The sequence below is a fragment of the Ruditapes philippinarum genome, unplaced genomic scaffold (genome assembly GCF_026571515.1).
Source record: "Ruditapes philippinarum isolate M1 unplaced genomic scaffold, ASM2657151v2 ctg990_1_1_1_1, whole genome shotgun sequence".
In the NCBI taxonomy this organism is placed as follows: Eukaryota; Metazoa; Mollusca; class Bivalvia; order Venerida; family Veneridae; genus Ruditapes; species Ruditapes philippinarum.
Window position 1 is genome coordinate 27,428 of NW_026863230.1, and position 11,638 is coordinate 39,065.

Below are 11,638 nucleotides of genomic sequence, written 5' to 3' on the forward strand. Positions count from 1 at the left end.
TAAATATCCTTCCATTGTGGCGGATATCTCCTTCCATAGGTCTCACCGTGTGTTTATTATTGTTTAGTAAAAAGGACGTATACGTGTGAAGATATTTTGTATGAATGGTAAATGAATGGTGTGTTTTGTTTTATGTATAATAATTATAAATAATAATCAGAGACGTTTGTATTTTCACTGTTTTTTATGGATTTGAGGTACGAATACCTAAAACAGGAGTCATCTACACATAGCAATTTAATCGGGAAAATATACAAAATATAGAAGTTTCAAAACTAGCTTGTATCTGCATAATTAAACAATTAAAAATACTTACTTTCTTGACACTGATATCCTTGATAGCCCGGCTTGCATCCACCGGTACATGCGCCGTTGACGTGGTTGCAATATATACTCTTGCAATTAGACGGACAATTATTCAGACATTCTGCACCAAACTTTCCAACGCTACATCCTATCAAGTATAAACTGATATGTTTATTCACATTGCAGAATCTTTTTTCGAAAAAGCAAACATTATATCAAATAAATTCCTTATACAAGACGTGTATGTGTTTAACACAAATGTTAAATAAAGTTTACATTACAATTAACCGTAGAATTAAATAATAAAAATAAGAGCTGTCATGCAAAAGTGATAAATGCCCCCGAAAACTTTCTTCAACATTGCAGAAAGGTTTATGAAAAGAGAAGAAAATGATAGTAACTAATTGCTTAATATTGTTCTTTTTTATCAAACTGTAGGTGTGACCTTGACCTTGGAGATAGGGAGATGAGTTATAGTAAACATTTTATTTCTGATGTAGTAAACATTTATTTGAAGTTGTTTAAAATTCCTTTGATGCATGACGAGTTACAGACTAGACACGAATGTGTGTACATGGTATCTTTCAAGTGTGACCTCGACTTTTAAAGAAGGATCGTGGTTCTTAAACATTGAACATTGTCTTGATGTGATATACATCTATGCTAAGTTATTCTTAAATCCTTCGATGCATGACAAAGATACAGTCTGGACACGAATCTGTGTACGTATTAACTCTAATTGTGATACTGTGAAAATTCAAAATGATACTGTGACCTTGACACTTAAGGTAGGGACGTGATTTTTTCTTAGACGTGACACATCACCTTGATATGGTAGATATTTATGCCAAGTTATTATTTTTAAAAAGTGATGCATAGCAAAGTTACAGTCCGGACATAAATGTGTGTATCTAGCACTTCTTATTGTGATAATGTAAAACTTCAAAATGTTAGTGTGACATTAACCTTTGAGGTAGGGACGTGATACTTAGACGCGACACATTGTCTAGATGTGGTAGACATTGTGCCTAGTTATTTTAAAATCGCTCAATGTATGACAAAGTTACAGTCCAGACACGAATGAAACGGGGACACACAGACAGACGGACAGGCAGGCAGACGGTGCTATTATAATATGCCGCCTTTTGGCGGCATAAAAAAGGTAATTGAGCAATTACCAAATAGAACAGAAAGCAAAGAAAGAAGTTGACAATTGTAGACCCGGTTTTTTTGAGTCAGTTTATGATTACCAAGCACCGGTTAACCTGATAGTCAATCTTCAACACTAAAAAGTATTGGAATTGAATGATCCTGAGGGAACATAAATTAAAAAAAAAACTTCTGAGATGAAGATATATTTTACGGCTGTCACACATCACTGGAAACCTAAAAGTCTAGCAAAAGGGAGCTCTCTTGTTGTCATTAACATTAAGCAGATTGCAGTTTGTATTTTTTTTGTAGTTATTATTGTATTGAACCATTTTATCATAATGTGTTGTTTCTTATCTCTACTTCTGGCCTTATTTTTGTGGAAATGTCATTTCATTGAAGTAATGACATACCACATGAAGCAAATAACATTATAACAAATATTAAAGTCTTCATTGCAGATGCCTTCACAAAGGTGGTGGTGTTCTACCGTTTACGCCAGAAAAGAGCAGCCAAGTTGTGTTAGCTTGTATGAGGCTGCACAACGTTTGTAAAACTACACGAGTACAAGAGTCTGAGGAAATCATCACACAAAATGATGATGAGAATGATTTTCTGACAGAAGTAATAATAATAAAAGACAGTAATTAATTAATTTATTTTGAAGAATTGTTTTAAGACATACAAATTAAAATATGATTACTTGCTCTGGGCACTTGAATTATAACATTTCGATCTATTAAAATATTTTTTTATCTCAATTTAGCACTTCGGTATTACTTAAAATAATTACTTTGTACTTCACATAAACCAAAATTAGCACAATAGTTTACTTATTGTCAGAGTCAATAATACCTTTGATAAGAAAAAATAATATTTGTAATGAATAATAATCATTATAGGGATTAAAGTATTACCATCCTTATGCATTACCTCCGCTTGTATCTGCATAATTAAACAATTAAAAATACTTACTTTCTTGACACTGATATCCTTGATAGCCCGGCTTGCATCCACCGATACATGCACCGTTGACGTGGTTGCAATATATATTTTTGCAATTAGACGGACAATTCTTCAGACATTCTGCACCAAACTTTCCAATGCTACATCCTATCAAGTATAAACTGTTATGTTTATTCACATTGCAGAATATATTTTCGAAAAAGCAAACATAATATCAAATAAATTCCTTATACAAGACGTGTATGTGTTAAACACAAATGTTAATAGAAGTTTACATTACAATTAACCGTAGATATAATAAAAATAAGAGCTGTCACGCAAAAGTGACAAATGCCCCCGAAAACTTTCTTCAGCATTGCAGAAAGGTATTATGAAAGAAAAGAAAATGAAAGTAACTAACTGCTTAATAATGTTCTTGTGAAATGATGTGCTATTTATAGCAAACTAACTATGTTTTATCAAACTGTAGGTGTGACCTTGACCTTGGAGGTAGGGAGATGAGTTAAAGTAAACATTTTACTTCTGACGTAGTAAACATTTATTTGGAGTTGTTTAAAAATCCTTTGATGCATGACAAAGTTACAGACTGGACACGAATGTGTGTACATGGTATCTTTTATTGTGATAGCTTGAACCTTCAAACTGTAAGTGTGACCTTGACTGTTAACGTAGAATCATGGTTCTTAAACATGGAACATTGTCTTGATGTGATATACTTCTATACCAAGTTATTCTTAAATCCTTCGATGCATGACAAAGTTACAGTCTGGACATGAGTCTGTGTACGTATTAACTCTAATTGTGATACTTTGAAAATTCAAAATGGACGCTTAAGGTAGGGACGTGATTCTTAGACGTGACACATCACTTTCATATGGTAGATATTTATGCCAAGTTATTTTTTTTTAAATGCTGCATAACAAAGTTACAGTCCGGACATAAATGTGTGTATCTATCAACTCTTATTGTGATAATGTGAAACTTCAAAATGTTAGTGTGACATTAACCTTTGAGGTAGGGACGTGATACTTAGACGCGACACATCGTCTACATGTCGTAGACATTTGAGCCTAGTTATTTTAAAATCCGTCAATGTATGACAAAGTTACAGTCCAGACACGAATTAAACGGGGACACACAGACATACGGACAGGCAGACAGACGGTGCTTTTATAATATGCCGCCTTTTGGCGGCATAAAAAAGGTCATTGAGCAATCACCAAATAGAACAGAAAGCAAAGAAAGAAGTTGATAATTGTAGACTCGGTTTTATTGAGTCAGTTTATGATTACCAAGCACCGGTTAACCTGATAGTCAATCTTCAACACTAAAAAGTATTGGAATTAAATGATCCTGAAGGAACATAAATTAAAAAAAAAACTTCTGAGATGGAGATATTCTACGACTGTCACACATCACTGGAAACCTAAAAGTCTAGCAAAAGGGAGATCTCTCATTGTCAATAACATTAAGCAGATTGCAGTTTGTATTTATTTTTGTAGTTATTATTGTATTGAACCATTTTATCATAGTGTGTTGTTTTTGATCTCTACTTCTGGCCTTATTTTTGTGGAAATGTCAATTTATTGAAGTAATGACATACCGCATGAAGCAAATAACATTATAACAAATATTTATGTCTTCATTGCAGATGCCTTCACAAAGGTCGTGGTGTTCTACCGTTTACGCCAGAAAAGAGCAGCCAAGTTGTGTTAGCTTGTATGAGGCTGCACAACGTTTGTAAAACTACTGGAGTACAAGAGTCTGAGGAAATCATCACACAAGATGATAATGATAATGACTTTCTGACAGAAGTAATAATAATAAAAGACAGGAATTAATTAATTTATTTTGAAGAATTATTTAAAGACATACAAATTAAAATAATTATGATTACTTGCTCTGGGCACTTGAATTATAACATTTCGATCAATTAAAACAATTACATCTATTTTTAATCTCAATTAAGCACCCATGTATTACTTAAAATAATTACTTTGTATTTCACATAAACCAAAATTAGCACAGTAGTTTACTTATTGTCAGAGTCAATAATACCTTTGATAAGAAAAAATAATATTTGTAATGAATAATAAACATTAAAGGAATGAAGGTATTACCATCCTAATGCATTACCTCCGCTTGTATTGCATAATTAAACAATTAAAAATACTTACTTTCTTGACACTGATATCCTTGATAGCCCGGCTTGCATCCACCGATACATGCACCGTTGACGTGGTTGCAATATTTATTTTTGCAATTAGACGGACAATTCTTCAGACATTCTGCACCAAACTTTCCAATGCTACATCCTATCAAGTATAAACTGTTATGTTTATTCACATTGCAGAATATATTTTCGAAAAAGCAAACATTATATCAAATAAATTCGTTATACAAGACGTGTATGTGTTAAACACAAATGTTAATAAAAGTTTATGTAACAGATAACCGTAGAAATATTAAAAATAAGAGCTGTCACGCAAAAGTGACAAATGCCCCCGAAAACTTTCTTCAGCATTGCAGAAAGGTATTATGAAAAGAAAAGAGAATGAAAGAAATTTATTGACGAATTGTTTTAAGACATACAAATTAAAATAATTACTTGCTCTGTGCACTTGAATTATAACATTTCGATCAATTAAAACAATTACATCTATTTTTTAATCTCAATTTAGCACCCAGGTATTACTTAAAATAATTACATTGTATTTCACATTAACCAAAATTAGCACAGTAGTTAACTTATTGTCAGAGTCAATAATACCTTTGATAAGAAAAAATAATATTTGTAATGAATAATAAACATTTAAGGGATTAAGGTATTACCATCCTAATGCATTACCTCCGCTTTGAAGAGTTTTCAAATAGGCTAGAACTTCTGTTAACTACATTGAAAATGAGGACCGTGGGTTCAATCCCCAGAAGGGTCAAGTTTTTCTATCTTTATTTTTTTTCTTTTAACATTCTTCATGTATCTCTCATGTCGCATTTGGAAAGAAAAAAGTATTAAAGTTTGATTTTTTTTATTTATATAGGTATTTATTGGCTAAATTATGCTAAATCTAGTAATAAATAAGGTACCTGATATAATAAATAAAATAAATAAAATAATAAAATCAAAACTAGACGGTAAAAGTATTTCATATTTTACAAGATCAACCAAATTGAATATACTTCTTAAAAGATGTAGGGAAACTTTGAAAACAGACACTCATTTGGGTAAAGTTTTAGGAGTTTTTAAATTAGGCTCCCTAAGTAGGAAAATGGTCAGACACGTGGTAAAAATGGGTGGGGTAGGGTAACAGTTTTATACAGATTTCATAAATTTTAAGTAGAAACCATGATTTTGCATTTGTGGATTGTTAGCTGAATAGTACTTTTTGTTTCTTACCAAAAATAATGGGAAAACATTTTTCATTAGACTGTTATTGCAAATTATTTAAAGGTTCCTCATTACTAAAAAAGGGCCCTCATAACATCCTAGCTTGAATTCAGAAAAGTGGGCATAACTTGATTTCCGTACGGTAAGTTTTGTTTAAATTTTGCATACAGGTGTACTTTAAGGTATATATCTGACCTATGATGTCAATTGTTTAGTTCCTTATAGTGCCCATTAGGGTGGTAATACCTTAAGTACTAGTACAAAATAATATTAGTAAACTACACATGTAAAAGATTTTCAGTTAATGTGATGAATATTAATTTGTCATTTCCTAAAATAAATTACTTTATTAATTTATTGATAACAATAATTTTGAAAAACAGGACATAAATTACTTCTAAAAATAAAGCTTTCAGAAATATGACATTGTTTTACAACTTTGCCTGTTAAATATCAAAAATTCAAATACTGCACATTTTCTCACATCATTTTTCATTGGATTATCATGATGTTTAAATTTATGATTGGTAAAATATTTCATTCCTCCACAAAAAAGTAATTTGCTGTTTTATGAAATTGTTACAACGATTCCTGACAAGTTATATGGCAATTTTAAAAAAATGTTTGCAATATAACGCTCATCTTGTGACTGGGTAAGCAAACAACCATTTAAGCAGGGTCATATAAACCTTTCAATATTCCAAGTTTAAAAAGGACTTATAACTCCTGCAACTATCATAATGGCTCAACTTTTACTTCAAAACAAATATCCTTAAATCAATTTTGATGTCAAAATACAGATAGGACAGGAGATGTTCATTATAAAATTAGCCACCAATACTATGTTAAAGAGGGTGGGTGCTTAAATTTAAATTTTCACAATTGTTTAAATTTTAGAATAACTATAAAATAATGATTACAAAATAATATATCGTTAATAGTTATTTTAGTGTTAAATGAAATCTCTGTTTGGAGTCCGGATGCAAGTAATCACATCGGCATGGCCGAGTTGATTTAATGATGCACATATGAAAGACAAACAGTGAGTTTAATTTATCAATCGATAAAATTACTGATTGAGATATATTATTTCGATCCTAACAAGTGTCAACTAATAAAGCTGTCAAATCTGATATTAAGAGCTAATTTGCGCCTGTTATGTTTCCACATTAATATTCAGCGCGTAAAAATGTTAATGGTTTTATCACATGTCTAAATTAAGAATGTCAACATCGACTTTATTGCCATAATAACACACATTTTCGGTCCTTCTGAGTTCAAAAGGGAAAAATACGGCTCTTGATAGAATTTTAAATAAGTTTGTCTAATAAGTTTTCAATGCCATCTAGAGACGGATTTATTGTTTATAATGTTGAATTCGATTCTGTCTGTTGTTCAACAAGTTGATATATGTAATTCTCTGTTTTCTCTGAAAATGAAATAAAAATAAGTCAGGTTAAAAAATTTAAGTCTGAACAATTTTCATGTACTTACATAGTGGAACAAGTTTAAGATAAGGTCAATTTGCAAAAAGTGCATTTATGTGACAAGAAATAACTTCAAAAACACACTGAATTATGTTAACAGTTTTTAATAGTTTATATCAGTTTTTTAAAATTCTGATTCAATGTGCAAGCACTGTATTTCAATGTACTAATTATGCCTCGAGTCAAGTTCTGGGGTATTTGTGTCTGAGTAGTTAAGGTTGTTGTCTTCAAATCACCTATCCCACACAACTTTCTTTCTATTTGAGGAAACAATATGTATCTACATCCTATGGGGCATCTGTGGTTTTACTCAAGTGCGGGCTTTTCAAGACCTCAGTCCTCAATCACTAGTATTTTGTATCATGTAAGTTAATAAATGAATAATAAAATAATTGATGTAATCCTTTGACAGAATAAAACTTACTGTCATAGTTTGCCTTCTTTGGCACTGGCTCATTATCACCCATGTGTATCATTCCATTAATTCTAGCTTGAATAAGAAAAAAAAACGGCAGTAATTTATGTTAATGACGATATATTTTCATTTATATATATGTATATGTTTCCAGAAGATTTTAGAAAGCTTTTCTTTTTGATTTTTGGACTATTTTGGTACACTTTACCTCAGTTTAATTAAATGCTACAATCCTATCATTTTTTATAAAATGCGACATTGTGTGACTATAAATAATTTCAACAATACATGTCAACATATATTATTGATTACACATTATATACTTTGTTAAATTGCTGAATAAACATTTTGTTATTCTTACTTTCAAATTCTATATCCTTCAAAATTTCCTTTCTTCCCAAAGCTTAAATAAGTAGTATGTATTAGGTAATACATAACTTACAGTACTAATACATAACTAATAGTACAAGTCACATGTCCATAAACTGCATATTTTGCTAAATCTTAAGAATGTAGCCTTCTGGTATATAAATTTATGTAGTCTATGGATTGCTGCATAATTCACAATATTTGTGTGACTTTTCTATGTATATCTTTGCTCTTGTCTGTCTACCCTATATGTATATAGATATGTATACATCTACCTAGAAATGAAAATGACAGCTTAGCTTATGTTACATTATAATATTAATATGCTTTAAATCAGAGAAAGACAGATACACTTATCAACTACCATCCATAATAAATATCAATATACATAATAGCATGACTGAAAACATTGACTGTTTATAGCTTTACTTGTTTTAGAGACACGAAAGATATGCAGGATACTTTAAGTGGACAAAAAGCAATGATGATGATGATGATATCTGTTTGTACACAAAATTTAAAAAAAGATAAAATAAAGGGAAAAATCTCACATAAATTATAGGGAAAATGTTTCCATACTAGCCATTCTACAACAATTTTCCTTAATACATTTTTAACTATTAATTAACTTTACATATGAAATATTTGTACAAAAGATAATGTTGATGTTAAGAAACTTTCAATATTAATGTCAGAACAGTGTTGCAGAAAAAAATGCAATTATTAGCAATAATTTTGCAATGGGAAATATTATAAAAACTGGAAAAACAGTTTATGTATCTTCAGACAATGTTTACGTTTTCTATTATGGTTACACCATACTAACTATAAAATCAATTCATACCTTGCTCTCCCATGCCTCCAGGTCTCAGATAGGGGCTGGGCCACCACCTGTTTTCTGGTTTCCGCAATATGCTGTATAGTTTTCTTCTTGGCTTGTGACTGAAAAGATTATTAATCATATGTATCAGCCTTAAATAAATTCCATTTGTGTCTGTAATGAAGACAGAGTTAAACTAAAAGTATCTAGAAACTGTCAATACCTAATCTCACCGTCCTGAGATCTTGTTCTTGTTGTGTAATATAAAGTCACAACTTCGTGAAAATATGTAGTAGGGCAGGGTATTTAGTACTATTTACTGGTAAAAGGGTGAAATAAATTGCCTGCTTTTTTAGAAACAAGGTACATTGTTACCCTTTAGTATGAAATGAATAGTAACTAATAAATTTGATGTTTGTTGAAAACATATTGATAACAGCATAAACATTAACAATTTTGCAACATCTAAATTTTCACAAAATTGGGGTCAAAATGTCATGCAAGGAAGGATCTGTAGGTGTTGTAAAAATCAGCTTGACAGAAAGGTTGACATTCAATAAAAATACTTTATTTTGGTAAAAAAAAATCTAGTTTTGGTTAAATATTCAGCTTAACGAAGCTTTCACATTACAATTTATTAGATTTTGCTCTTAATATAGAATTATTTTCACATGTAATTTAAAAATACATGACAGTAAAATGAATTTAAAAAAATGATAGTATTAAAACACAAACCTTCAAGTCAATCCATTTCTATTTGACTTGTTCAAGTGTTCTTCAATAGTAAATACAGAATCCCTAAAGAAAGCCCAACACGGCAAAATTGAAAATGTTGCAGGCTCGGTTTGATTGAGCCTGTTCATGGACGGTACTGGAAAGTGCAAGTTACTTTCAACGCCCCCTAGCACCGGCTTAAGCAGAATTCAACATTTAAAAATGAAATAGTAAAATTTTGAATTTAGAAACATCCGCAGATGTGTTCATACGGCGGTTATCATGGAACCTTCAATGTAACACTTCCGTGCCATTCCATGAAAAGCGGCGTATGGTCCCCAAGAAATAAAAAGCGTGTGCTCTAAACGAGAAAACAATGGGCAGAACTAAATTAAATGGAATTTTGAAAGGGGATCAGAGGTTATGAAGCCTGCGTATCACAGATAAGACGTCAAAAGACAAATTTAAAAAGCAGGCCTCGTATCCTAAGGGTGATTCAACATTATTCAAGTAGGAATATTGGAACCACCCAACTAAAAAATGCCGAAAAGTTGAAACTAAAAATACCACAAGCACAACAATAATGTCGTGCTGAACAATCTTCATGGATCGAAAATATAACATCATTTCAAATCCGCTTACACAGTTCACACTAAAACAAATCAAACTTAAAAAATATACTACAAAAGTTAAGATTAGAAAGGAGATTGATAGCTTAATGTCACATTAGGCATATATGTTAATTCTTTAGAAATGTCAAACGTTTGTTTAATTATGTTTTGATAATGATTCAGGAACCTGTAAGATGATTAACAACTGAAGACATTTTAACAGCACTAAATGTGAAGTGGTGTGTTGTTAAGGTAGTAAAATGTAAACAAAGTCGCATGTAGTATTTTAACTTCCTTACAAAATATCACAGGACCTTGAAATTATATTAATAAAGATGGGCTTTAATCGGACTTTACTGATTTTATTGAATGACATAATTCCAAGGACCTGTGCAAAATACCAATTCACTATAATTATACCAATTGCCATCATAAGTATTTTTTTACCCTGTAACAAGCATTTCTGAGGCATAATTAGCCTTAAAAAGAAGAATATTGAAAGAATAACTGGTTCATTTTAAAGATTATACAAAACAAAACAAAAAAAAACTTGTTCCTCAAAACAGAAGATGAGTTGACATGAACTGTACATGTTCTAGTCCTATGAAAAATATATGGTTGCTGTGTGATATGCTAAGCTTGCCAGTTATACATATTATTTAACATATTCAAAATTGTTACAGACCACGGCTGTAATTTATGGCTTTTAGATGTTTAAAAGCGGCATATAAAGTTTTGCAACTACAACACATGTAAAAATACTTTTAAGTATCGTAAATGATCTATTAATATATATTGCTGGTTACCTTTCTACTACATCCGCCCAAAACGGCCTTTGTCTGCGTCTGTAAGAGATTGGAAAAACTTGCCGGTGGCCACATCAGCATTCTCACATTTACAGATGAGCATATCACGCTTGTCAGACATGCTGATTTTAGGTTGAACGTACGACCGCTTTGATAGGACAGTCCTACGATCGAGCGTATGACAATCGTAGATCAAAATTGTACGATTAGATTTTCAAAATCGTACAATCGTTGATAAGGCAGGTCCCAGATATTATAATCATATACATTTACGTGAGTCTAACTAACTTAAATTAGTGAAAGTGGAACCCATAAGAAGGTCGTTTGTTTGTTGTATTTCTAACTGATAACGAGTATTAACTGCTTCATTAACGGTCTGTGAATGTGAATAAGCATTTTCGGGTGTCATCTGAAATTTCGTAGGAGAATTAGCAAAAGTGTATGCTAACAAGAAATATTTGCCAATAAATGTATGACATTTTACTAAATGCTAATTTATATTTAAATATTCTCTTAAACATGTTTTGAACTTTAGTCGTAATTGAGAGAAGGTGCACTGTTAATGGCAAAATGTCATTCTACTTCATCGTTTGACATAATCATTTGA

At 31.2% G+C, this 11,638-nt stretch overlaps 1 protein-coding gene across 1 annotated transcript; it reads right to left on the bottom strand.

The window, feature by feature from the left end:
* Window positions 1-233: 233 nt before the first annotated feature.
* LOC132721518 (multiple epidermal growth factor-like domains protein 11) lies at window positions 234-11,152 on the bottom strand. Its single transcript, XM_060705835.1, has 6 exons — window positions 11,043-11,152; window positions 8,925-9,022; window positions 7,721-7,786; window positions 4,599-4,790; window positions 2,431-2,568; window positions 234-454 (listed from the first exon to the last, which is right to left on the bottom strand). The coding sequence occupies exons 1-6, from the start codon at window positions 11,150-11,152 to the stop codon at window positions 303-305; spliced, it is 756 nt and encodes a 251-aa protein (XP_060561818.1). The 3' UTR covers window positions 234-302.
* Between the last annotated feature and the right edge of the window lie 486 nt (window positions 11,153-11,638).

Excerpts from the sequence above, each read along its gene's own strand:
- LOC132721518 (XM_060705835.1), bottom strand. The coding sequence starts at position 11,152 with ATGTCTGACAAGCGTGATATGCTCATCTGTAAATGTGAGAATGCTGAT. Across the intron at positions 9,023-11,042 it reads AAAGGCCGTTTTGGGCGGAT|TCACAAGCCAAGAAGAAAAC; the intron begins GTAGTAGAAAGG and ends TAATCTTTTCAG. Across the intron at positions 4,791-7,720 it reads AAAGAAGGCAAACTATGACA|TTTTCGAAAATATATTCTGC; the intron begins GTAAGTTTTATT and ends ATAATGTTTGCT.